This window comes from Magnolia sinica, chromosome 14, assembly GCF_029962835.1.
Source record: "Magnolia sinica isolate HGM2019 chromosome 14, MsV1, whole genome shotgun sequence".
Taxonomy (NCBI): domain Eukaryota; kingdom Viridiplantae; phylum Streptophyta; class Magnoliopsida; order Magnoliales; family Magnoliaceae; genus Magnolia; species Magnolia sinica.
Window position 1 is genome coordinate 76,327,057 of NC_080586.1, and position 26,224 is coordinate 76,353,280.

The following is a 26,224-nucleotide window of genomic DNA, read 5'->3' on the forward strand; positions in this document are numbered from 1 at the left end:
GAGAAGAAAAAGGAATTGCAGTTACTTAACCGACGATAGCGAGGGACGATAATAAAAGAAGGGAAGAAGAAGAAGAGAGAGAGAGAGAGAGAGAGAGAGAGTAGGGCTCAGATCTACTACAGCCAAACACCCCTCAACCACAACAACAACTACAACGAAAGCAACGACTACAACAAAAGCATAGGGCTTCGTTACTCCTTTTCTTCCTATCTTTCTCTCTGTATCTCAGACTCTTTTCTTTTGTATTCTGTCTTTTCTCTCTCTCTCTCTCTATCTCTCTCCATCTCTCGAGACAGAAAGAGAGAGAGAGAGGGAGGTAGACATCGGATCCGTTCCCTGACTCCGAGATCGAAAAGGGATTTATCGGGTTTCGGATTCGAATCTCTCTGTCTGTGTTTCTGTCTTTGTCGGATCTCTCAAAACCCGATTTTCATTTCTTCTTTCTGATTTAACAACGGCTGTGGTAGGATTTGAGGAAAAAGGAGGTGAGAAGGGGATACGATCTGATCCTTCTATCTTGTGGGGGTGGGGCATTCAGATGGGAATGCCCCAACCATGAGCCATTCTCATTACCAAGAAGAGGAAGAAGAAGAAGAAGAAGAAGAAGAGCATTTCTTTGAATCTCTTGATCGGATCCTTTCGTCGTCTTCGCCGTCGTCCTCGTCCTCTGAAACCGACCAGGTCGGTGTTGGAGGGAGGAGGAGGAGGAGGAGGAGAGGCCCTCCTCCTTTCGCTGATTATGTGCAATCGTTGCCTTCATCATCGCCGCCGAATCAAATTCCCGACATGGCTGTCTACGACGTCTGGATCGCGGAGCCCGCGCCGGTTGAGGAGCGCCGCAGGCGCCTCCTCCAGCAGTTGGGTCTGAGCAATGACAGAACCCTCGCGAGGCTGAAGTCCATGGCTGTCATTGAGGACGATGACGGTGGTGGTGGTGGTGGTGATGCACAGGTCCCCTCTTCTTCCGGCAGTAGCAGGACTGTGGAGATCAAGCGATCTGCATCGTGCAACGACCAGCTGCAGTTGAATCAGGGCTGCACAAGCGCCAATTCGCCCATTCCTCGATCCAGGTCAGACAGTGGCCCAGCCACCATTTCAGCTTCAAACTCTTCCAACTGTTCAAACAATCACCTTGATACCTCCTTCCCTCCAATTCATTCAATTCAATCCATTCGTTTATTTCAATCAGACGATCCTGTGACCGTTTGTCCTGTACATAGTGATAGCAATAATACCCCTTACACCTTTCTCCACTCCAAACATGGAACCAACGACACTAATTCGCTGCTGGTTGCCAATGCCGCCTCACCCAATAAACCCCCAATTGGGAAATCATCTCGGAGAGCGGACCCCACACACCCTGCTAGCTCCCATGTTGTCACAGCCAATGATGACGATCCAGACAGTATTGGCCGGGACCGCCTTTGCACAATCAAGAATCTCGACAATGGAAAGGAGTTTGTGGTAAATGAGTTTGGGGAGGATGGCATGTGGAACAAGCTCAGAGAAGTTGGGACGGGCCGCCAGCTCACCCGTGAGGAATTTGAGATGTCTGTGGGCCATTCCCCTATAGTTCAAGAATTGATGCGGAGGCAGAACTTCGAAGAATCATTGGGCAGTGGGAAGAAAGATGATTTGGATTCGAGCGGGAAAAGTGGCGGATCCAAATCGAAGAAGAAAGGGGGTGGTTGGCTGAAGAGCATAAAGCACGTTGCCAGCACCATGACAGGCCACAGGGAGAGGCGGAGCAGCGATGAGAGGGATACTTCATCAGAGAAAGGCGGGAGGAGGTCAAGTTCTGCTACGGATGACAGTCAGGATGTCTCTTCTCACACTTCTGAGAGGACCAAGGTCCGAAACTATGGCAAACCTTACAAAGAGCTTACAGCACTTTACATGAGCCAAGAGGTTCGGGCCCACAACGGGTCCATTTGGAGCATAAAATTCAGCTCAGACGGGCGATATCTTGCAAGTGCTGGGGAGGATCGTGTAATTCACATCTGGCAGGTTGTGGAATCCGAGAGGAAGGGTGATCTTCTGACAGAGAAATTTGAAGATGGGAATTCAATTCCGTTCTTTGGTGGCAATGGGTCACCCGAACCAACATTGGTTTCTTCAAATACAGAGAGCCATTTGGAGAAAAAGAGGAGATCAAAGGTCTCTTACAACAGGAAATCTTTGCACTTGGACCATGTGGTGGTGCCAGAGAGCGTGTTTGCGCTTTCGGAGAAGCCCATCTGCTCGTTTAAAGGCCACCTTGCCGATGTGCTGGATCTATCATGGTCCAAATCTCAGGTCAGCCTCTACTCTAGCATGGCTTTTTATCCACGCATTATTTCTTTTGATTGATGATTCCTTACCCCTCGTTGGTATCAAATGCTTTGACCAATGGACATTTCTTTTGTCATATATGACTCTTTCAGTTATTGAACTGTAGACATGCTAGTAATTCATAATCTGTGAATATTGTGTGATAATTGTTTTAATATTTATACATTTGTGTAACCAATCCTTCTCGTACCATTATCCTGAGAATTTTGGGTTTAGAGAGTTCGGTGTACCCGATTCCTGTCATGCTTGAAACTTGTACCCATAACTCAACATCTTTCTCTATACATTTAAAAAAAAAAAAAAAAAAATCTTCTCCATCGACACTTGTTTCCAATGGAATTTTGGATATGTAGTTCCTTTTGTCCTTTTGTTTCAAACAGTCGACAAAATCCATCAGCGACTTAACTTTGCCTGCAAGGCCAAATAAAGGGTTCGAATTTGGATATCCACAATTTGGTAAGTTGGTGTCATCAAAAGAATCCAACTGTGGAGGTTATCCTTTACTTGAAGATATGGCACGTGCAATGCATGTGGAGAGAGGAGGCTGTTTGCAAGCCATGTGAGATGAGTGGAGAGGCGGGTTCGGAAGGGAAGTTGTTTGATACTCAAGCACTTTGAAATTGTACATGTGGAATACATTAAATCAATCAAACTGTCCAGGTCGTCAGACCACATTATAGAGCTCATCGTAAAAAAATTAGATTGATTTAACCAGGGCAGGTTTTGAATAAGCTATATATATATATATATATATATATATATATATATATATATATATATATATATATATATATATATATATATATATAAAATTTGTACCGTTGGTTGTTTTCATTTGGACCGTTGTTCAATATCCATCAACCACTTAAAGAAATTAAATCAATGCAATTTTCTGTTTAAGACCATTCAAATAAGGGCCCTATGATTTCAACCTTTTTGTTTCGAGTTACATGATTTTTAATGCCTACGTATCAAGCATCATTCTCTGCCAGAGTATCAAAGTTTTTCTCATTGTAAAAGGAAAGGAAGTGTTGTCCAATGGCTACGCAGCCACACAGCTTCACTAACTTGCCTAAATGCCCAACCTTTTGGCCTAAAACCCTTCTCATGTCCTTGAATAACACAAGATTTATGCCATTTGGAACTAATTGCGTGGAAAAATTTGCCCTGGCTACTCACATTATATAGAGCAGAGATTTTTATGATATTTGTGATGCAGTATCTAGGTCAAACATATTAACTTAGTCACATACCAAAAGAAAATGACTCCCTTGTCGAAGTGGGAGTGCCAATAACATATTCCCTTTGTATTGGAATCATCTCCCTTTACATGCTATGATCTTTTGCCTTTGTTTTTATTTATTGTTTAAAAATGTCTTTAATTATGTAGACCTTTTTCCATAAAATTCATTTTCTTGATATTATGATAGGGATATATGTCATTAAGTTTGGGCTTGGCACAAGGGCGGCGGGGGGAAGCAATCACGGTCGAGATGGCACTTGTCGTTACCAACGATATGGTGGTTCATTGGGGGGGACAGAAATCGGTGATATTTTTGTAACCAATTGTGGTCTTTTCAACCGGTTGTGATGGGGATTAATCATTTGTTTTCCGATTGGACTGAGTCATAGAGGCCTTTTTGGGTTCTTTGCTGTTTTTTCCGCTTTGCGGGCGTTTCCCCTTTTCTTATTGTTTTTTCTCCTCTTTAGCTTTTGCTAGTAGGTTTTTTAATAAAATTCTTTGACCCTTCAAAAAAAAAAAAGAAGGGTTAAGCATATGGGTTTTGAACACGGTAGAGAAATGTATTCAAGGGATGGGTCTTCTTGATTGTGTGAATGAACATTGTGAGGTTTGATGTGAAGCAAACTTGATGCCCCACATCACATGGGTTCCACCTCACACGGGTTGCCCAACCCGAGTGTGCCCCTTCATCCCACAGGCCACCCCACTCCATCTCAGTGTTAAAATGCCCATGCATTAATCACCTCTGGTGAGGAGTCTCGAACACGAGACCTCCTGCCTTGATACCAATTTGATGGAGGACAACTAGCCACTTGCTCTAAAAGCTTGAACTGATAGAGCATGGCGAATCAATCCCTTTATCTCATAACCCAGGCCCCACATCTCATGGGTTGTTAGGTTCTCAGCTGAACCCCCCTCGTGGGCCCCACATCACACGGGTTCCGCCTCACACAAGCCACCCACCTCACACGGGTCGCCCACCCCGAGTGTGCCCCCGCATCCCACAGGCCACCCCACTTGAGCCCGGTGTGAAAATGCCCCTTCATTAAAACCATACATGAATATTTTGAAATGCAAAATCAGCTGGAGGTTATGTTCTTGTCAGAGCCACAACTTTGAGACTTGAGTATGTTCTCGTCAGATTTTGAAATGCAAAATCAGCTGGAGGTTATGTTCTCATCAGAGCCACAACTTTGAGACTTGAGAATGCCTATTCTTCTGAATTAGCAGAGACCATTTTGAATTGGTAAATCAGCTGGACGATGTATGGTCTCATTGGAACCACGAATTTGAGCTTGAGGAGGCCTGTTCAGCTGAGACTCTTTCGAATTGCAAAAATTATCTGGGCAATGTCTGTTTCCATTGGATAGATGATTTTGAGGCTTGAGGAGGCTGTCATTCTGAACTAGTGGAAACTAGAGTGTTAAAAATAATCTGGGAACTCCACTGGTGAGGATTGAAGAAAATAATGTATAGATCTTTTGAATTGCAAATTCAGCTGGAGGATGTATGTTCTCATTGGAGCCATGGATTTGAGGCTTGAGGATGCTGTTTTTCTGAACTAATAGACACTAGAGAGTGAAAGATCTATTGGTATGGAATCCAGGAGCTCTACCAATAGTCTGTTGGAATGAGGCTGGAGTAGCTTGTGATCAGCTCCGACTCTTGAAGAGTTCAAACTTCCATTGGAATGTTACTTGTGATTGATTTAGAATGAAATCCAGGTGACCTCCCTTGCTATGGAAAAGGGGCCATTTTTGGAAACTAATCTATGGCCTTCTCTTGTGAGCCTCTGCCAAGGCTGCTTCTATAGCCATGGTAAAACAGGAAGGCTTATGTTGGGTTGGCAGCTGGTCGCAACGCTTCTACCAATCTACCATTTAACGACCCCAAATTGCTAGAAGAAAGGCTAAGATGACACTGATGACGATGACGACAACCACCACCATGATGATGACAATGATGACGGTGTATGTGGTCTTCTGTTCCATGGAAAGGAATAGTCTCTAGAAAAACATAAGATCTTGTGAGGTGTTGACATCATCAGGGACGAGGGTTGCAGCTTCTGACATTGACATCAACTTCTGAAGAGAAGGAATGGCTGAGGAACATGCATTCCCTGAACATAAGAGCAAGCCAATTGCGATAGGGATGACACCATTAAACAGCATCATTCTTTTTTCTTTTGATTGGTGGGTATTCAGTTTTGTAATTCTAGTTGTTTTGATCTTGAGGAAGAGAATGGTTGGGGGAGATGTTTCAGAACTTTTGGCATAGGATCAAATTACATGATGAGATTCTTTGTCAGTATAGATAGGAGATTATCTCAATGCTGTTAGATGATTGAAGAAGGCACCTCCTCTTTTGTGGATGTCGACAAGTCAAGAAATGCTCTACACACTCCCTTTTTAGTTCTTACCCTTCTTAGCAGTTGGCAGATGTAAACTGTTGTCGCCATTCAGAGGCCAGATGATGTGTGAATAAACTAGCAAATTGTACAGAAGATTGCTATTCTACTTCAACTTATTACATGCATGGAGTTTACTAAGGTACAGACCCTGCCTAGTTTTTTTCCTATAATTCTTCTTCTTCTTCTTCCTTTTTTGTTCTTTTTTGAAGAAAGCAATGACTAAAATTATTGATGGAACTATGTTGAGGGGATGAATTCCCAATGCAAAGCAGCTAGATGCCTACCCCTTCGTGTCCTTAGCATCTCTATTGACATGAGATAAATGATGTATTTAGCCATGAGGAGAGGGCTCTAATTTAATTGAAAACATAATGAAGATCCTATGGTTCAGGTCCAACTGTTTTCGCCCACCTTATGATGTTGAAGGAGTCGCCTTCTGTAATGACCTTACCATGAGGCTCTGTAGCCAAAATTCAAAGAGATTTCCTTAGATATAGAGATTCTTCTATGTGAGCTACACCTTGGGGAATGGGGCCTGCATAGGCCAGAAATGGTTTCGCCTTTTTCATACCTTAAGATCCCCCCGATACCCAAAGGAAGGGGTTGTCAAAAGAAGAACCATCAAAATTTATCTTCCATCCACCCATTGGAGTGGAACATCAGGTAACCTTAGTGACTTGTATTGGGCAAACCAATCTCTATGGAGGCCAAAAACTGAAATGCTTTTGAACATTGAGTAGTTGAGGGCCTACATAATGATATGTCTCTTGATTGTAGCATGCAATTCGAAACTCAAAATCAATATAGCTTTGAAAGTTTGATTGTTTCTTTTCTTTCAAATATCCCATGCTCCCAGCATAAGGCATCGGGGAGCAAATACCATAGAATCCCGCCCCTTTCCTTGAAAGGGCCACTTCCAACTTCTTATCGTATCGTTAAGCTTCTCCGTCGAAATCCAAACAATAACAAAAAGTTGAAAACTTGACTCCCCAATTAGACAAACACAGGGCAATGAAAGCAGTGGTGGTAGATAGACTCGTCTTCTGATTTGCCCTTGCACATCTTTTGGAACTGGGGTAAGAAAAGACCCCCATTCTTTTATCGTCATCATCATCAAAGCATTATCCCAACTAATTTGGATCATTTACATGAATCCTCTTATGCCATTCCAGTTTTTCATAGATCATGTCCTCAGTTAAATCATAGGTCCTCAAGTCTTTCTTACTACCTCCACCCACTTCCTTTTGGACCTTCACTTGCCCTTTTAAAGCCTTCAACTTGAACCCGGTCACTCCTGACCAGTGTAGTTCTTGGTCTCCATTGCAAATGCCTTTTGTTTATTATAAAAACAATCAGTGTTACTTGGACACTTTTACTTTCTAGGGTTTTGCGTTCCGACACTTGGACACTCTACGGTACTTCAAAATTTGTACGGATAGTATCCTAGTGATGCATCGAAAAGTGCCACATATTTGACACTTGACGTGAGGTGTCCAAACATTTTTCTGCACAAACATTTCAATTTTCTCAATTTTTTTGTTGTGTAAATTTATTTTGTCACCTCAAAGATCTCTCTTTTAGCCCCCGAGCTTGCCTCATTCTCTTGTTCTTGAAGATTTCCTATAAGGACTTCTTCTCTCTCTTTCTAGATTCCAGTTCATTCCATTATAGGCATTGTGATCCATATATAAAGGGTATATGCTTTGTTATCCTTTTTGTTATTTTGTTTGGGTTCTAATATTTTAATAGAACAAATGATGTTCATAGAGCTGGGCATCGAGTCAAGTTGGACCGAGTTCGGGCTGACCTAACATGACCCGGTTTTGAAATAGACCTGACCCAAACTCGACCCAACTCAGTACCGAGTCTAGTATGCCTGACCTCAGCCGAACCTCCCTCATGGGCCCCACTTCACATGTGTTCCGCTTCACATGAGCCACCCGCCTCACACGTGTGGGGTCTGCCTTACACGAGTTGCCCACCCAAATTGTGCCCCTGCACCCCACAGGTCACCCCACTCGAGTTCGGTGTAAAAATGCACTTGCATTACTTATGTTCTCGATCGTTGGCTCAAATGTTTTAAGCTTATCTTGTACAATCAAGTTTATGATGTATGCACAACACCCAACATGAAATATTTTCCTACCGAAATACAAGTCACTAGTGGCTCTAAACTGGTTGCACAAAATTGTTATCACACAATCGCTTGCAGATGTGTTTCATGTAATTCACAAAAATAAACCACATTAGGCTAACTGTCTAATGCGCAATAATAAGTTAAGCAATAAGCAATGTTATCCATATTCACAAAAATAAACTATTAATTGTCTAATTCACAAAAATAAACCACATTAGGCTAATTGTCTAATACACAATAACAAGCTAAGCAATAAGCAATGTAATTCATAATTCACAAAAATAAACTGCTAATTGTTTGATTCACAAAAATAAACAAAATTAGGCTAATTGTCTAATGCACAATAATAAACTAAGCAATAAGCAATGTAATTCATAATTCACAAAAATAAACAACATTAGGCTAATTGTCTAATGCACAATAATAAGCTAAGCAATAAGGGGCTAGGGGAACAAGGGTTTAGGTTTAGCCGTTTAGGGTTTATAGTTTAGAAATGACTCAGCCTGAGCCCAGGGTACTCCTTATTGATAACAGTGGTTGTAATGGTCACCACTATTACCGATACGGGTATCGGTCATAACAGTCGATACGTGGGCGTAACGATCGTAACGGTTGAAAATTTTCTTTTGCCAGAAAAAAATTGAAAAAATATTTAGAAAATCCAGAATATTGTAAATATTCCAAATATGTATTCGTTTTTGTTTTTGAACATGTTTATGATAGTGTAACGGTCCACTCTTTGGTGAGAGTGTTGTATTAGCATGTCTAGTGAATTTGTGAACATGATTATATGTATCTAATGTTTACACATCACCAAGGTATCCCATATCGGTATCGGTTAGCGTAACGGTGCCCACCGATACCGAAACCGATACGGGGGTGTATCGGCGATACGGGGGCATAACAGTCCGTAACGGTGCAAATTTTTTTTTTTTGCCAAAAAAATATGGATTAAATGCGGAATATTCTAAGCATTCCAAATATGCATTCATTTATAAATTGGAACATGTTTATGGTTGTGTAACGGTCCACTCTTTGGTGAGAAGCTGTATCGGACTATCTGATGAATTTATGAACCAGACAACCTGGTATTAGCTATAGATATTTTATATTTAATTATTTAACTATATAATATCAATATGAATTAATTAGAATGAATCGAATACCAAAATATCTCATATTTGTAGGTTTGGTGTATTACATTGTGACTTGTGTACATTTTATTTCAACATACAATCTAGGGACTTTTATGTCCAATTATATAATTCATATATTTAACAAATTAATATAATTTTTCCCAATAAATCTTAAGAAAAAATTTGAAATTATATTCAAGTAAATAGTGTTGTTGATTTAGAACTGATTTGGTGGACCATTTGATGCCCCAAATCAATGTTAAATTCATGCAATCTATTGGCACTTATCTCACTAATGGATTGGTGGATATTTATTGAATAGTGATAAATAAAAAAATATTAAATGATCCTATTTCAGCAAAACAAGTGTTTGCAAATTAATGGTGAAAATCATTTAAATAATTTAATTTTGGAATTGTGACATGGCAACAATAGTGCCATAATTTAATTTATTAATTTTGAGATAATGTATGCCTCATGGACAATTTTTACGGCCATGTACATAGGGCCCACCACGATGTATGTATTGTATATCAATGACATCCATCCGTTTTATCAAATCATTTTAAGGCATGGTCCAAAAATGAGGTAGATCCATATCTAAGGTGGACCACACAGTAGGGATTGAATTCCCACAATTAAAACTTTTTTTTAATTATTATATATATATATATATTTTTATTTTTAAGCTGCGACTTTTGTTTTCCTTGATCCAAGTCCATGCAACCTTATCAGTAGTTTTGATGGTAAATAAACATTACAGTGGGCCATAATAAGTTTTTAACAGTGGGCATTCAATCCTACTGTGTGGTCCACTTGAGATCTGGATCTGCGTCATTTTAGGGACCATGCCTTGAAATGATGAGGAAAGACTGATGGGTAGCATGGATTGGCTGGTATACCTCACCTATATAGCTGCTGTATTGACGTCAGCAAGTTCTGTGGGTCTGATCATGTGGTATGTGTTATATCTAAACCGTGCATCCATTCTGCGAGCTCGTCTTAAGGCTTGAGACGAAAAATAAGACAGATCTAACTATCAAGTGGACCACACTGCAAAAACTAGTGGGGAATTGAACGTCTACCATTGAAACCCTTTTTGGGGTCACAGAAGTTTTGGATCAATATGAGGAAAAAAAAAAAAAATCCTCTTCATACAGGTCTTTGTGACCTTATGAACAGATTGGATTGAAAATAAATGTTATGGTGGGCCGTACGAATTGTTTAACGGTGAAAATCATTATCTCCACTACTATTTGTGGTGTGGTCCACCTGATCTTTGGATATGATTCATTTTTTGGATAATGATCTAAAATGATCTCCAAAAATAGATTAATGGTTTAGATATAATAAATACATCACTACGGGGCCCATGTAACTTTGATCTCCTTTGAACCGTTCGTACAGCTCAGAGCTCGAGGAGCGTCAGTGCTCGTCTTCGCACGACACTTACCTACAGCAGCTATATAGTTGCTGTATGGTACACCAGCCCATCCGCTTCCAGCGTTAATGCTCGTCTTCGCACGACATGTACCTACAATAGCGATATAGCTGGTGTGTGGTACACCAGCCAATCCGCTTCCATTCTTTTCCCGACCGAGAGAGAGGGAGAGTGAAATGAGAAGGAAAAAGAAAAAATGAGAGGGAAAGAAAGGGAAATGGACAGAGAAGAAGAAAACGAGAGGGAAAGAAAGTGAAAATGAGAGAGAAGGGGAAAACAAGAGCTGCAACCGCAGCCCGAGAAGAAGAAGAAGACGGAGAAAATGAGAAGGGGGGCCGCAACCGCAGCCGCAACCCGAGAAGAAGAAGAAGAAGAAGAAGGAAAGAAAAGAAAAAAAAAAGGTATGCATTTTTTTTTAAAATTATTATTTTTTTAAAACCCTATTTCCGTAACAGTTGTTACGGGTTCGTAACGGCCGTTATGGCCCGTAACGGCCATTACGGTTACAGAATCGCATGCTTGCCTACCGTTACGTAACGGCCGATACGGCCGTATCATAACGAATACAGGACACCTTGCACATCACAATCAAGCATTAGATTTAGAACTAGAAATTTAAAAAAAAAAAAAGAGGCACAAATACTATTTTTCCATTTTTTTAAAAAAATTTAAAAAAGGCCATCGGGCCCCGTATTTGCTCAAATCACTTTAATATATGGTTTAAATCTTAAAAACTATAGTGAGAGGTCAAAATCTATTGTAAAATGATCTAGGAGAGATTTTGGAACGAGAAAAGTGAAAAAAAAAAGGAGAAAATTTGATTTAAATAGAAAAAAATTAGTCGTTTTTCGACCGTTATGGGGGAAACAATTGTTATGCCCGTAATAGCCACCGTAACGGCCAATACGGTCCCTAAAAACTAATTGTCCCATTTCACTCTTGTATCACATAACAATTATAGCCGTTATATATACGTATCGGCTTTTATGGGCATATCGTAACGGATATGGAACACCTTGCCCAGCCCGGATGCACCACAGCCAGCCTATACCAAATACAAGCACCCAACCCATTCCAATTTGTCCATTCAACTCTACCCGACCACAATTTCGCAAAACCCACAAATTAGAATACCCTAGCATGATGTATTTTACAAGAATAGATGAAAATCATGTAATAGAAGTCTTCATGAACGTAAAATTACCTTGATTAATTGATTTAGATTGCTGGGTAGCTGTTGAGAGTCGGCGACGAGCGGGTGGGCTAGTTGGGAGCGACTGAGCTGCTCAGTCGAGACGAGTGGCCAAGCTGGTGGTTGTCGGGTCAGGACCGTTAAGTGTAGGAAATGAGGGAGGGAGTGGAGAGAGAGAGAGGAGGAGGTTGGCTAGGTGGTGGTGAGCGGCTTTCAGTAGAGCTGTACACGAGTCGAGTTAGCTCAGTCAGCTTGCTTGACTCGACTCGGAAAAGCTCGACTTGCCTTGGCTCGAAATTGGATTTGGACCAAGTTGAGCTGGTTTTTGGAGCTCGAAAAAATTTCGAGTCGAGTTAGTGCTTGCCCGAGCTCGAGTCGACTCGAATCGAACCTCAACTCGAATCGACTTGGATCGAATCGGCTTGGTGACTCGGTTATTTTGATATTGATGTTGCTCACCGAGCGTTTGATGAAATGACTAAATGAAGTGTTGTTTCAGGTGCATACATTCTCCGCGGGATCGGTTGGTGGCGAGGAAGGAATTGATACGAAACAAATCACTACAAAAAAAAAAAAAAAAAAACTTTACATTATAAGACTGTCCTTATATCTTGATTTTGATGCTGCTCCAGCTCTGGCTGTCGGGTTCGGTTAAGGAGGGAGGGAGGGAGGGAGGGAGGGAGGGAGGGGGAGAGGTCAGGTCGGGTTGGGTGCAGGAAGGTTAGATTATATTTAGTTTACACACACACACACACACACACTACCCGAACCTGAGTCAAGTCGGGTTTCGGATCGAGTCGAGTCAGTACTAAGTTGGATTTCGGGTCGAGTTGAGTCGAGTTATTGGGTGACCCGGACTCAACTTGGTTTGAGTATGGATTGGGTGAAGTCTACTTGGTTCGGATCGACTCACCCACTCAGTTCGGGTTGAGTCAGGTCTGAACGAGTCGGACGAGTTGAGTCTACCGAGTTGACTCACCCCGTGCCCGGGCTCTAGATGTTCATAAGAACTAACTACTATTTCCTAAGATAACTATACATGATTTTGTTTTTTTGTTTTAAATGTTTTGTTAATCAATTGTTTGTTAGTTTAAACTACTAGTAATTTTTTCCATTAGAACTATGTGAATACTCTTTCTAATTTCCTTTGTATTTAATGTTTTCATTGTTTTATTTTGTCTAGTAAACTATTATTTATTTGTGTATGGGAGTGTACCCTTGCCTAGATTTTAGAAGTTTGCTGTGCCAAGCACTTCAAGACATTTTTGCACTTGGCACCCTTGCCATTTGTCTAGGTAACATTGAAAACAACATTTACACAAGGCCAACTAAACAAATGCCACCGCTCTCAAGGGAGCCTCTGACTTCCAAAAGGAACCAAGAGAAGCGAGGGCTTCATATTTGCCATGACTTGGAAGAATGACTTTGATGAAAAGTACCGGGATGCATCTCCAAATTCTATAATCCTCTTCATCAAGCGAATGGGAGAGTCTAGTTTACTGTTTACCTATGAGCTCCGGCGTCAATTTGTATATCATTGAGGTTTCTTTTGAATAAAGTGCTCCACACAAGTCTGACTTGCTCGGTAAATTCTGAGTGCTAAATTTTGCATCATCAACTTGCCGTTATCTTGCACCAGCTTGGGTATCTTCTGCTAAACATCTTCAAGCCAAGGATCTTCCCAAAAGTGAACTCTATCACTTAAATACTATTGATCCCTCCTACAAGATCTTGCCCCAAATCTTTGATCCATCTGCCATTGATATAATACCAAACCTTAGAACTCATGCCTTAAGCTTTTTGCTAGGCAATCAAGATAATTTCTATCTCGTATATAATTTGGGAAACCTTAAGCTTGCGACATATATGATGGTGGTGAAATGATGATTGGGACCTTGAAAATGTCACATGTGGTTTGATGGGTGGGGATGTGCTCTAATGTTTGGTCACTCTAGTGATTTGGAACTCTTCCTCAATGGAGAGAAGTGGGCATTGCTAAAGGCCAAGATTTTAAGGGTAAATAAGTCATTGGGGAATTGGGATGATCTAGAAACTTCAATCAAGTTTATGTGAGTGGAAGGGCAGTGTCATCCATGCAAAAAGGTGTTCAAGAAAGTTTTCGTAATTCCACATGAAGAATGGGTTTTGTGTCCTAGGTACTAGCATTTAAAAAATGGTATTTTTGTCTGAGGTATGGTTCTAGCATCTAGTCTGACTTCGTAGATGGGAAGGCTATGGGGAGACTAAGTCAGGTCAAATCTTCATTGTCAGAATAGGATGTTTTGCATTTCCAGAAATAGGTTGCTTCTCAGTGGCAATTCAGAGATTTCCCAAAATTGTGAAATACACATAATTTGATACTGTTTTAATGTTGGTCCCACTTAGCTCATAAGTCTGGTTTTTGTCCAGATGGAGTAGGTTGATTCCTGCTGGTGGTTTGGTTATACAGGGTCAAAGCTCTGCATAGTCCGCATCCAGCATGTAGCAATTTGGGTGTCTCTTTCAAACAAGAACCTTAGTTGACTCTAAAATCCATTTTTGGTCAACGGTTCTGGTAAACCCATTCAAAGTGGGACCCGACCGGGGTTTGGTTGAATAGTTAGCATCGTGGGTTTGCTCCCCACATGCGCGAGTTCGATTCCCCTCCCTTGCTTTACCTGATGCACGTGGTTTGCGGGTGATTGTGTGCATCTGCAGGGATTGGTCTTGCCTTAAAAAGGGGCGGGGATGCCTTGTCGTCACAAAAAAAAATAAAAAACCCATCCAAGTGGGGTTTCACAACAGGCTCCTGTATCTGCAACCAAGAGGCTAAATGAACATTTAGTTTGTTGATATGATTTAATAAACCAAAAAGTAGCTATATTTCCTTGACCTCTATGATACTAAGGTTTAAAAATGATACGATACTAAGGTTCAAAAATTGATTTCAGTGTGCCAACTCAGTCACTGCTGATACTGGTATGTACCAGTTGTATTAGCTGATGTATGCTCATACCCCGAAACTAGGATTGTTACTTCAAAATAAATGGTTATGATTTATTGATCGCTGTGATCTTATAGATATGACCCATCCACAGTGTGTCCTATATTTTAGGTGGTTTGGACAAATCTACTAAGTGTCACATGTGAGAAGGATGAGTCACAATCCTTTAAAAAAAAGAAGGACGAGTCACCACCATTATCCAGTGGTCATATTTCAACAAACAAGCATCCATGGATCAGAATTCAGAACGTCCATCACAACCCCCCCAAAAAAAAAAAAAAGAAAAAAAAAGAATGAAGAAGAAAAAAAAGAAAAAAAGTATCAACGGATCAGAGGTTAGGGTTGAACATTGATCTTCTGATTTGATTTTGGAACTGTAACTCAGAAACAGTGGCTTCAAACAATTTAGTTGGTTTGATTTGAGTTAATGTATACCGTGTGCGCAATTTCTGAGTGCATGTGTACCAAGCATCATACTCTGCTAGAGTATAAAAAACTCTCCTCAAGTTCAAAATCATAGCAGGAGCCAGTCGCAGCAACGAAAGGGCAGCTCCTGCTGTACAGCTGTTGTAATTCTCAAACACTAAAACACATTTCATGTATGCCATCATCATGTCATGTGTTTTGTGGGTCATCTTGATGTATGTGTGGCATCCAAACTTTGCATCGTGTGTGGCCCATAATGAATTAAAAAAAATCAAGCTGATCGAACTCAGGTGGGCCAAAAGGACCAGAGGAAATAATGTAAAAATACACCAAACCTCTAAATTCAAGTGGTGTGGCCCTAAGTTTTGGATCAGCCTGCTATATCTGGTGTCCACTAATCTTGATATTATCCACCTTATGGGCTGGAATTGGATATTGTTCTTGGCATTCTCTACCATTGTTTCCACTGTTGTGGCTCACGTGAGTTCCTTTTTAGCCTAAAATTTGCTGTAAACACTAATAATAGATCGGCACACTTGTTGAACAAAATTAATCTCAGATTCAAACCATGGTTGGGCCGACAGAATTGCTCATAGATTACTGGGTTGGATGCATATGTATTGGTCTGACTCCACGAAGGCAGACCTGCTGATTTCCACCTCTGATACTGGTACATATCAGGCCATACTTTAAACCGTGGTGCATATGTGGACCCATGAGTTTTGTCAATACATGTGCTTCCTGTGCTAGTGTGAAGAAGATTAGTTAGGCTTTTGTTCCTTATCATCTGTAGGTGATTAAATTTTTTGTTTTTTACTTTATGTTTTGACCACTCTCTCTTCATTCTCATCCCATACAAGGGCTGCTGTGAAATTGGGTCTGTAACACAGATGATACCTTTAACCTCCAACTGTTGACATCGGTAAGCTGCAACAACTGAATCCAATTGAAAATGGCATGAACATGTACCAATTTTGAAGATCAGACCGACTTCTAATTGTGACAAAATAAAAGGTAAAGGATAGAATAGTGGAGTCTCACCACGTGAACTGAAGGAGTCTCAATCTGTATAAGAGTCTCACTTCTAGGGTTGAATCCCATCTCAGGAAACAAGAAAATAATACTTTCACCTCAAACAACAACAATGCCATCAAAAGAAGAAGAAGAAGAAGAAGAAAAACTCATTCTCCATTGTATTTTTCCCAGAAACTCTTTTAGAGTCTCACCACCTAGAAGTGAGACCCTCCTAATGTAGCTTAACATTATAGCTTCATGTACATTTTTCAACATTTACTATCTTTTCGTGATGCTAATATATATATATATATATATATATATATATATAAATGAATATTTAGCTGGGAAGCTGTTATGCTATTGAGTTTCTGACAATTGTCAGGATTTATTGTTTTTCTAATTGATTGATGTCTTTTGCTTTTTCAGCATTTGCTTTCATCTTCGATGGACAAAACAGTTAGGCTGTGGCACATGTCTAGCAATTCTTGTCTGAAAACATTCTCACACAGTGATTATGGTAAGTCCAATATGCACACTTCAATACATGGTACATTCCTCATGCATAAAAGAGAATGAAAATGGTGGATTCTTGATAACTTCAGCAGTGTTTAAAAACTCAATTGGGTACTTTTGACACATACTGAATTTACTTGACTCAATATGAATTGGATCGGAGTTAAATAGACACTCATATCATTGAATTTGAAGCAACTTGTATCTACCATTAAAAAAGCGGAAAATCAGACTATAAGCTTTTAAAACTTGGATAGCTCGGTGGATTGTCAAGTAAGAAAACACTTGAGGAACCAAGGCCTGAACTGAAGATACGGTCTGTGATAGAGTCCAATAGCAGAGCAAGATTCGTGTAGCTGATCCCAGTTGGTTGGGATAAGGCTTAGAAGATGATGATTATATAATGAGAGCTCTGACCCTCACTCAGTTCCATTTTAGGTTATATCATATTAGCTTTGGTTTTTCAAGTCTCTTTACCTTTTCAATATTTGTTCTCCAAGTTTTGTTCCGTGTCTTTTTCAGAGGGCATGTCTGGCTGAGGGACTAGGGCATGATTCCTCATCATCCACCCCCAGCCAAGCTTTCTGATGTAGCTTAGTTTTTTTTTTTTTAAATGGTAATAAAGTTCTGTGAGTTGCTTGTCAAAAAAAGAAGAAGTTTTGCATGGTTTTGTCACTCATGATTGGTTATTTCTTCTTATGATAATATTTCTTCCTGCTTCATTAGCTAATTAAACAATGCCATTCGGGATTTACTTTGATGCAGTTACTTGCATCCAGTTCAATCCTGTGGACGATAGATACTTCATTAGTGGATCCCTAGATGCGAAGGTCCGCATATGGAGCATTCTAGATCGTAAAGTTGTTGATTGGAATGAGCTCAATGAGATGGTCACTGCTGCATGCTACACGCCAGATGGCCAGGTGTAGTTGTTTTTGCTGATCTAAGTTTTGTTTTTTCTTAAGTAATTGATAGAATATGAAATTTACAGTTGCATCGCAGAAATTCTAGTTTGGAATGCCATTTGGCCTTCAATGATTTCCATCGGTTTGCTTTTGAAGGGTGCGTTTGTTGGTTCACACAAGGGGAGTTGCCGTTTATACAACACATCCGGTATTGGCCATGGGCATTGACATTTTATTTCTTTTGTGTCTATCTGTGCTTTTGTAATATGATCTTTTGCAATTTTAGCGATGTCAATATTAATGTATATTAATTGAACAATAGCTTTGTTGTTAATTCCGTTACTCAATTTTTAGAGAAAAATATTTTGTGGCTATCATTCTATGTAAGGGACTGTTTATCTGTTAGTTATCATTTGCCTCTTGTCATGAAATCAATATGAAAAAATTTGCCAATTTGATTTTTTCTATTGTTTGATATCATGAAATCCTTTTTACCTTTTTTTTTTAAAAAAAAAATTTTAAATTTATTTATTTATTTATTTATTTTAAACAAATCCTTTTTTACCTATGTCATGACTCATGAGAGATTTCACATGTGCTTGTGAACTTGTTTGGACCCCCACCCTCATGTGAATGTCTAGACAAAAAATTGGAGTTTTGGTGACTTAGTTTTTGACTAGTGGGTATTTAAATGCCTACATAAGCTTCATTTGTCTTTTCTTTGTGCAAGCAGTGCAGTCATTGGATTTAACTAACTCTGCACTCATGTGTTTTCCCTTTCTCTTCCTTCAGACAATAAGCTGCATCAGGAAAGTCAAATAGATCTACAAAACAAGAAAAAGAGATCCGGTGTCAAGAAAATCACCAGTTTCCAGGTATCAATTGGAAATTATGTGTCCTTTTGGACGTGCCTCATCTTGCACTTAAATGAATAGTTGCATGTTATGTATTCTATGTGCTGTCCTTTTCAGCATTAGTAGCTACAAAAAAAATTTAATCAAGATTTTTGTGTTTGCGCAGAATCTGAGCATGCAATGTTTTGTCATTTGACTGATTGGTTTCATTATACAGTTTGCCCCAGGGAGTTCGTCAGAAGTGCTTATTACATCTGCAGATTCTCGAATCAGGGTTGTTGATGGTGTTGATCTGATTCACAAGTTCAAAGGTATCAGCTAAAACCTTCATATATTGTTCCTTTCTGTATCTTGTCCATCATTTTTGTTGAAACTGTTGTAGGATTTGAGACGATTCACCAGCAGGTAGTCCATTCTGGAAAACAAATCATTCTTCTTCGTTAGTCTCCCTGTGTGCATGACATGCAATTTAGTGATATGCTTAGGTTTCTCCCAAACTGGTTTATGAAGTCAAAATCATAACGTGAACCTGGCTACTCCAATCTGACCCAACAAAATTAAATCTAATAGCAGTTCAGATTAATCTAGTAGCTATTTCTTGTTAGGAAAGTCAGAGTTTCAAATTTGAAGTTTGCTTGGTAACTTCCATTTTATAAATTGTAAAATAGCCATTTCACTGGCTAGTAGGCATTTTTATATTTCTGTACTGTAGTGACTCCAATCCAATCACTTGTCATTCGAATTCCACTGAATGTGGACTTTATGCCTGAAGGTTAGGATCCTGTTTGAACTTGGATGAGTTAGGATTCCCCTTATTGCTTTCTTGTAGGAATCTATTCATTCATCATCTAAGAAAAATGAGGATTTCAAATCCCCTGGTATGCTTGGCACCATAAAGTAACTGGGGGTTTCAAATCCCCTCAAACAGGGGGTTTGTAATCCAAGGTGAAAGCTTGGATTATATCTAAAATCCTTCCAAGAGTTGCATGTGTGACATGTGTGTCACTAAGCTAATTTATTGGGCACATGGCCCACTGATGATATCCTAAAACAATCAGATTATCAATTGCATCACAATAATTACTTTAATACAATGATCTACGCTGTCCAAACATTGTCCATGTAAATCAATGGTTAAAAATTGTTGGTTAGTCACTCGGATGTGATCTTGTGCTTGTGGCCCATTTGAGACTTGGAATTTCATCATTTTCAGGCAAAGTATATATTTCAATGGCCTTGTTATAACCATCGTGTCAAATATTACATACGCACACTAATTAGAGATATTAAAGTTGATTTAGTAATTAAATTCAAACCCCTATAAATATATTATGCATAGCTAGTTTTGGATTGCAGGGGATTATGAATCCAGGGTGCCAAACACGAGAGGAGGATTTCAAATCTAGGGGTTCTGAATCCACACTCCCAAACAGGCCCTAAAAGGCTTTTGTTTGACTTTAATGCTTTATCAGTGGCATACAATTACAATGAAATTCTTTTTCTTTTTCTACCACAATTATTTGGAGAAAATTAGATATCTACATTATGCCAAATGCGTTTTTTAAAACAATTGCAACTCGTATTTAAATATAACATAGAAGTACCATGGAACTACTGAATATTTAATTTTTTGAGTTATGGTTGGCTCGGGTTGGGGTAGGGTTGGAAAACTCCAACCCGATTTGGGTTGAATGAATTCATGTCAGGTTGGGATGGGTTTGGGTCCAGTCGGGTGGGTTGGTTCGGTTTAGGGTTGCATACAGGGGAATTCAGGTTGGGTTTGGATTGTGCACCTTGAGTTGGAATTCAGATTGCGTTGGGTTGCGGGTTGGGTTGACCCTCTACCTGATCCAAACACCTGAGCTGCTCCCCTACTTTGGGTTTAGTACAATAGTATAACTTGGAAATAGAACATTTTAAAGTAGATGTACTATTGTATTGCCAAAATAGAAAGAAGAGGGTGGGTATACATAGTGGCCTATTGTATTTGTCTCACTATGCAATTTCAAGGATAAGGAATGCAACAATATCCACAAGACTGGCTGTGATGCTGAAATTTACACGCACACACACACACACCCATCCATATATGTATGTCTGGGTGTGGGGACCTTATGGGAACTTCCCATGAGGTTGAGCTACATGGGCCCCGCTGTAATGTGTGTCAAACATCCACACCATCAGTTAGATGCACGCCTTCGTTGTCCTCCATGGGCCCAAAAATCAAGCCAATCCATAACTTAGGTGTGCCACACCATAGACAACAGTTGAGAGTAGATGCCCACCCATTGAAACCTTCCTGATTGTTTATGGGGCCCACAAAGATGTGGTTTAGACATCTAACCCATCCATTGTGCGTGTCCCACTTGGATGAGGGGTCACACCAAATTTCAGGCCATTCCAAAACTCAGGTGGGCCCCACTGTAATGCGTGTCAGGCATTCACACCATCAATTAGATGCACCCCTCCATGGCCTATCATGGGCCTAAAAATCAAGCCAATCCATAACTTAGGTGGGCCACACCATAAACAACAGTTGAGAGTAGATGCCTACCCATTGGAACCTTCCTGGTTGTTTATGGGGCCCACAAAGATGTGGTTCAGACATCTAACCCATCCATTGTCCATGTCCCACTTGGATGAGGTGTCACACTAAATTTCAGGCTATTCTAAAACTCAGGTGGGCCCTACCACATGCTTTTAGATGTTTTAGGCATGATTTTACATACTTTCAGATTGTGTGGCCCACCTGAGTTTCGGATGCAGCTGATTTTTGGGACATCCCATAAGCTAGTGGGGACCCACCAAATGCAGTGTGGATGTCCAACGCACATCATGGTGAGGCCCACAAAGCTTGACCTCATATATATATATATATCTACGTTTCTAATATGTTGGGCTAACCAGGAGATCACCTTGTCTAAAAATCAGCGTCTTACACTCATCAGGTGGGCCATACCATAGAAAACAAATTTTAGCCATTGCTAAATAATAAAATACAAGTTTGGTCCCCTCGATGAGTGGATGTACCTGAATTTTGCCAAAGGTGATCCTCATGATGTGGACAACCAATTCAATAGGTTGGATGTCGTGCACACATGAAAGGTTGGAAGTTATTTGCTGGGTTTCTCTCCCCCTTCTTTCCTCCCTCACTCTCCCTGTTAAGCCCACATGCATGCATATGTTAGCTAATGCACATGCCAGCAGGTTGGGTACATGAATCCCATTCTGCCATTCCATTCTATCAAAACCATTGTTGTATGTATTGATGGTATCTGCCAATACTATTGCTATGCACCCTACTGACATCTCCCTGTTAAGCTGACATGTGTGCACATGTTAGCTAATGCACATGGCAGCAGGTCGGTTACATGAATCCTGTTCTGACATTCCATTCTATCAAAACCAGTGTTGTACGTCTTGATGGTATCGTCTGATACCATCAGTATGCAGCCTAACGACATCAGTGCTACCTGGACATGTGGCACAGGTGCCAAGTGTCAAAGTGTCTAGCAAAGTCCAAGAATCTTGACAAAGGGACACTTGCGTACTCAGAAAGATACATATTTTTGTAAAATAAATAAATGATGAAAACGGTAGGACAAAGGAAATGAAAGAAAGAAAAAAAAAAAGAAAAGAAAAGAAAAGAAAAACAAAGAAAGAAAAAGAAAAAGAAATGAATATTCACAAAGTTCCAGTAAAAACCAATTGCTAGTAATCTAAACTAACAAGTAATCGATAAACAAAATTTTGGAAAAAAGTTATATTCACCTTGAAGGATGGTAGTTTGTATGAACGTTATTTGCTCTCTTAAAGGATTAAAGGGCCAAAAAGCAAAAAGAAATGCTTATGCTTTTTGGTTATGGCTCATGGTACCTACAGTGAAACATGAATTAATATCTAGAGAGAGGAAATGTTTATGAGCAGTTCCTTCAGCAACAAGAGTGCCAAGGTAAAGCGTTGGACATCTTTGACTTGACAAAGAAAGCCACGTTAAAAAAAAATTGAGAAAGATGAAAGGAAAGCTTTGTGAAGAATATGTTGGACACCTCACTTAAAGTGTCCGATACGTGGCACTTTTTGATGACATCACTAAGAAACTTCACCCATACAGATTTTTAAGTGTCATGTCATGTCTGGGCATGTCTAAGTGTCCCCAAGTGTTGGCACAGTAAAAAAACCAGAAAGTAAAGTGCCCAGGTAATACTGACTGACATAATATATAAGGGGATTGTAAGAATCTCCCATATCTATGAAAATATTGCATGTGTTGAGCGATATATGAGAATATCATTGATGTTGCATCATATCATACAGTATAAAATGCATTGTATTGCATGTATTGGCAGTAGATACTGAGAGTCCTGAGAATTTCTAGGCAAATCAGAAAAAAAAAAAAAAGATTGTTAAGGAATCCCCAAAACCCTTTTCTCCTTAAAGGACCCACTAGATAACGTCTTTATCAAAACATGATCCACATCATATTACTTGACAATGTTTTTTTTTTTTTAAAACTATATTCTGAAACCATCCTCCATTTCCAACTTTCCCAAGTCCATGTTTGCCCCCCTGATTCTACAATCGTCATCATAAGCCTTGTTCTAGCTCTTGGGGTCAAGTCCGCTGATTCTATTGAAAAGAATTCAGCTGACCTCAATATCGACTTATCTAATTCTTCACAAAATTGTAGTAGCACTTAGCAGTAGAGTGGCCCAGCCAAAAGGATCCAAGCAAGCAATGAGTTCAAGGCCTGAAACTTGGGTTCAGGTCAACCTAAACCTGACTGACCTAAAACCCAAGTTCTGATTGGGTTGTAAAGGTCTCCTCAGGCTGGGTTTGGGTTCAAAAATGCCAACCCAACTTGAATTCGGCTTGGGTTTGGGTTGAGCAAATTTGGTTCAGGTTAGGTCGGGTTGGGAATAATTACATGTATTTGGGTTGGGTTGGGTCAAGTCGGGTCAGGTTGGGTCGAGTTGAGTACTGCGGGATGGGTTTGAGTTGGGTATTCGGGATGAGTTTGGGTTGGGGTGCAGTTTGGGTATTCTTGAGGTTGGGTTGGGCTCGGTTTGACCCTGAACCTGACCCAACCAACTCAAGTTGCACCCCTATTGAGTTCTCAAACATTTTCTTGAATTAGTATATTTCAAGGCATTGGCCCCTATGCAGCATCTGTATTCTTACATAGGTATTGTCTATATAAGGAATCTGTATTTGCATATTCTATTACATGGATCTTTTGCATCGAAGATTTGAAATGGCTTTTTCATTCTTTTTGGAGTCTCATTGGTTAATCCAAGTTCAGTGGATCAGTTTTCTTTTCGGCTTGGCACCAAGGGGGCAAAAGTAAAGTTGGGAAATGAATTTGGCACCAATGTTTATTAGTAGGTCTTTGGAGTATTTGGTTGGAGAGAAATAGCCATTGTTTTGAGAACTGTAGAGGTTGTCCATTGGAATCTTTCAATAGGGCATAGCAAAATGTAATAGAAAGGGCGCATGCAGCTGATATACTGGTTGCTGATCAGTTTGCAGTTGGTTAGAGTTGTAAAGTTTTTGCGTTTTGTTTTCCTTTTTAGTTTTTCTTGTATTCTCTGGCCTTTGGCCTTTTTTTTCTTTCAATAAAATTCCTTATTATCACTTGAAAAATAAAAAAGTAATCTGTTACATGGTAAGTGTGTTGTACTGGGTTTCTCGTGTAAATAAATTCATCTGGTTACCAGAATGACCCATATGACAAATTCTTTCTGGCTTGATATGGATTGTGAAATCTGCCAGTTGGTGTCAGTGAGAAAGACCATAGTTCACAAACTCGACTAAGCAATGTTTAGTCGGGTTGGGTGGACTCAGCGACTCAACTTGAATTCATCTCGACTTATAATAATTTATAAATTAAAATTTTTGGATTACCAACTGATATCTAAAATATAGTTAGTATTGGTATAAAGAATATAAAATGGAACTCAAAGCATTGAACTATGATGACGTGCTTAAGTGCACCTCTCTTCTCTCTTAGGCTGTGGGATCAATTCCCCTCATCAACCATAATAATTATTATTTTATTGAAAAAAACATTGTGACTCACTGGCTTACTCAGTTCGAATCACTGCAAGTCGGGATGAGTCAACATCGAGTCAGACCAACGAATGAGTTTCCTAGTGACTCGACTGGAAATATTACTGAGTTGAGTTGACTTGACAAGTTTCGAGTCAATTCAGCGAGTTTTAGAACTATGAGAAAGACTAAGATCCTGAGTTTCAAGCTGAGACCATGTTGATTGGGTATTGTTGTGCTTGCAATGCAGGGTTCCGCAATACAAGCAGCCAAATCTCCGCCTCCTTGACTGCAAATGGGAAATATGTGGTCTGTGCCAGCGAGGATTCTCAAGTGTACGTGTGGGGATATGATGGTGATTCACGCCCCAGCAGAAGCAAAGGCGTCACAGTCACACAGTCTTATGAACATTTTCATTGTAGAGATGTAACAGTGGCCATTCCTTGGCCTGGCGTTGCCATGGGAATGGCGATGCAGGAGACCTGTTGCAGCGAACAGAGCACCGAAGCCTCTACAACCAACCGTCCGGTACGGGTCGAGGGTGCAAACAGACAAGAAGGGTCGCCGTCTGCATCCGGCTGCGGGGATAGCCCATTGCATGCTGTTCCCAACTCGAATGGTAATTACTTCTCCGACAGGACATCTGCAACGTGGCCTGAGGAAAAGCTGGTCTTGTCGACAGAGAGGCGTTCCTCCCAGAGCAGTGGTGACTTTTTTAGCAGCAGGTCCGCCTGGGGGATGGTGATTGTGACTGCTGGGCTCGGAGGGGAAATCAAGATATTCCAAAATTTTGGCTTGCCAGTTCGGATTTGAAGAGGCTTGCTAATCCTACATGTTGCCTCCTGTGCCACTGGCACACGTGTGCTACATCCAAGTGTGCATCGGGCAGGCCACACACATTCACATTGAATTGGGACTGTAACTGTTTTTTCGTTTTGTACGTGTGGTCCACCTGATCATGGGAACCGGGCATCTACACAGCTGAATCCACATGACACGCTGCTAGGATCTGGCGCATGTGTGTCATTGCAGTTGGGGTTCAGGGGGTGATGTGTAGAATGAGTAAACTTCAGGATTTGTGGGCGATGATCACGGACAGCTAACTGGTGAGGTTCGCAGCAATGGCAGCAGCTTATATTGGCATTTTGCTGGCCCATCTCTGCCCATATACATTGTCATCCTTAGAATTCAAGCTCTTTAATTAGTTTTTGTGTATAGATAGATATATGGTGAGGATTGTAATATTCAGGGGCCACATCCCTTCCGTCAGTGCACGTGTAATTGGAACTGTAGAGTAAGAGCATGCAAAAGACAGTTTGATATCAATGGATTCTTTTTTTACGATTCAAACTCACATTGGCGTAATCTTGTGCAGTAGTGTAGGTCCGGTTTGGTTGCCACTTAAAAATGAATTTCATTCCATTCTAGTTAACAGTAATACATGCACATTAGAGATCATATTTTGGGCATGTTTGGTTGCACCAAATTTCACAAAATATCATGAAATTTTGCACCATGTTAGACTGATTAATCATGAAATCACAATATTTCATGAAATTTGGTGTAACCAAACAAACCCTTTAAATAA

At 40.2% G+C, this 26,224-nt stretch overlaps 1 protein-coding gene across 2 annotated transcripts; it reads left to right on the forward strand.

Moving 5' to 3' along the window:
* The first annotated feature begins 18 nt into the window (after nt 1-18).
* Nucleotides 19-25,990, forward strand: LOC131226255 (uncharacterized). 2 transcript variants are annotated; one of them, XM_058222039.1, is made up of 7 exons: nt 19-2,295; nt 16,743-16,833; nt 17,595-17,752; nt 17,891-17,942; nt 18,527-18,609; nt 18,806-18,899; nt 24,887-25,990. In XM_058222039.1, exons 1-7 carry the CDS (start codon nt 556-558, stop codon nt 25,447-25,449), a joined length of 2,781 nt encoding a protein of 926 aa, XP_058078022.1. In that variant the 5' UTR covers nt 19-555; the 3' UTR covers nt 25,450-25,990. The 2 variants fall into 2 exon arrangements, with proteins under 2 accessions (XP_058078022.1, XP_058078023.1); XM_058222040.1 differs by lacking the exons at nt 17,595-17,752; nt 17,891-17,942.
* Nucleotides 25,991-26,224: the final 234 nt, after the last annotated feature.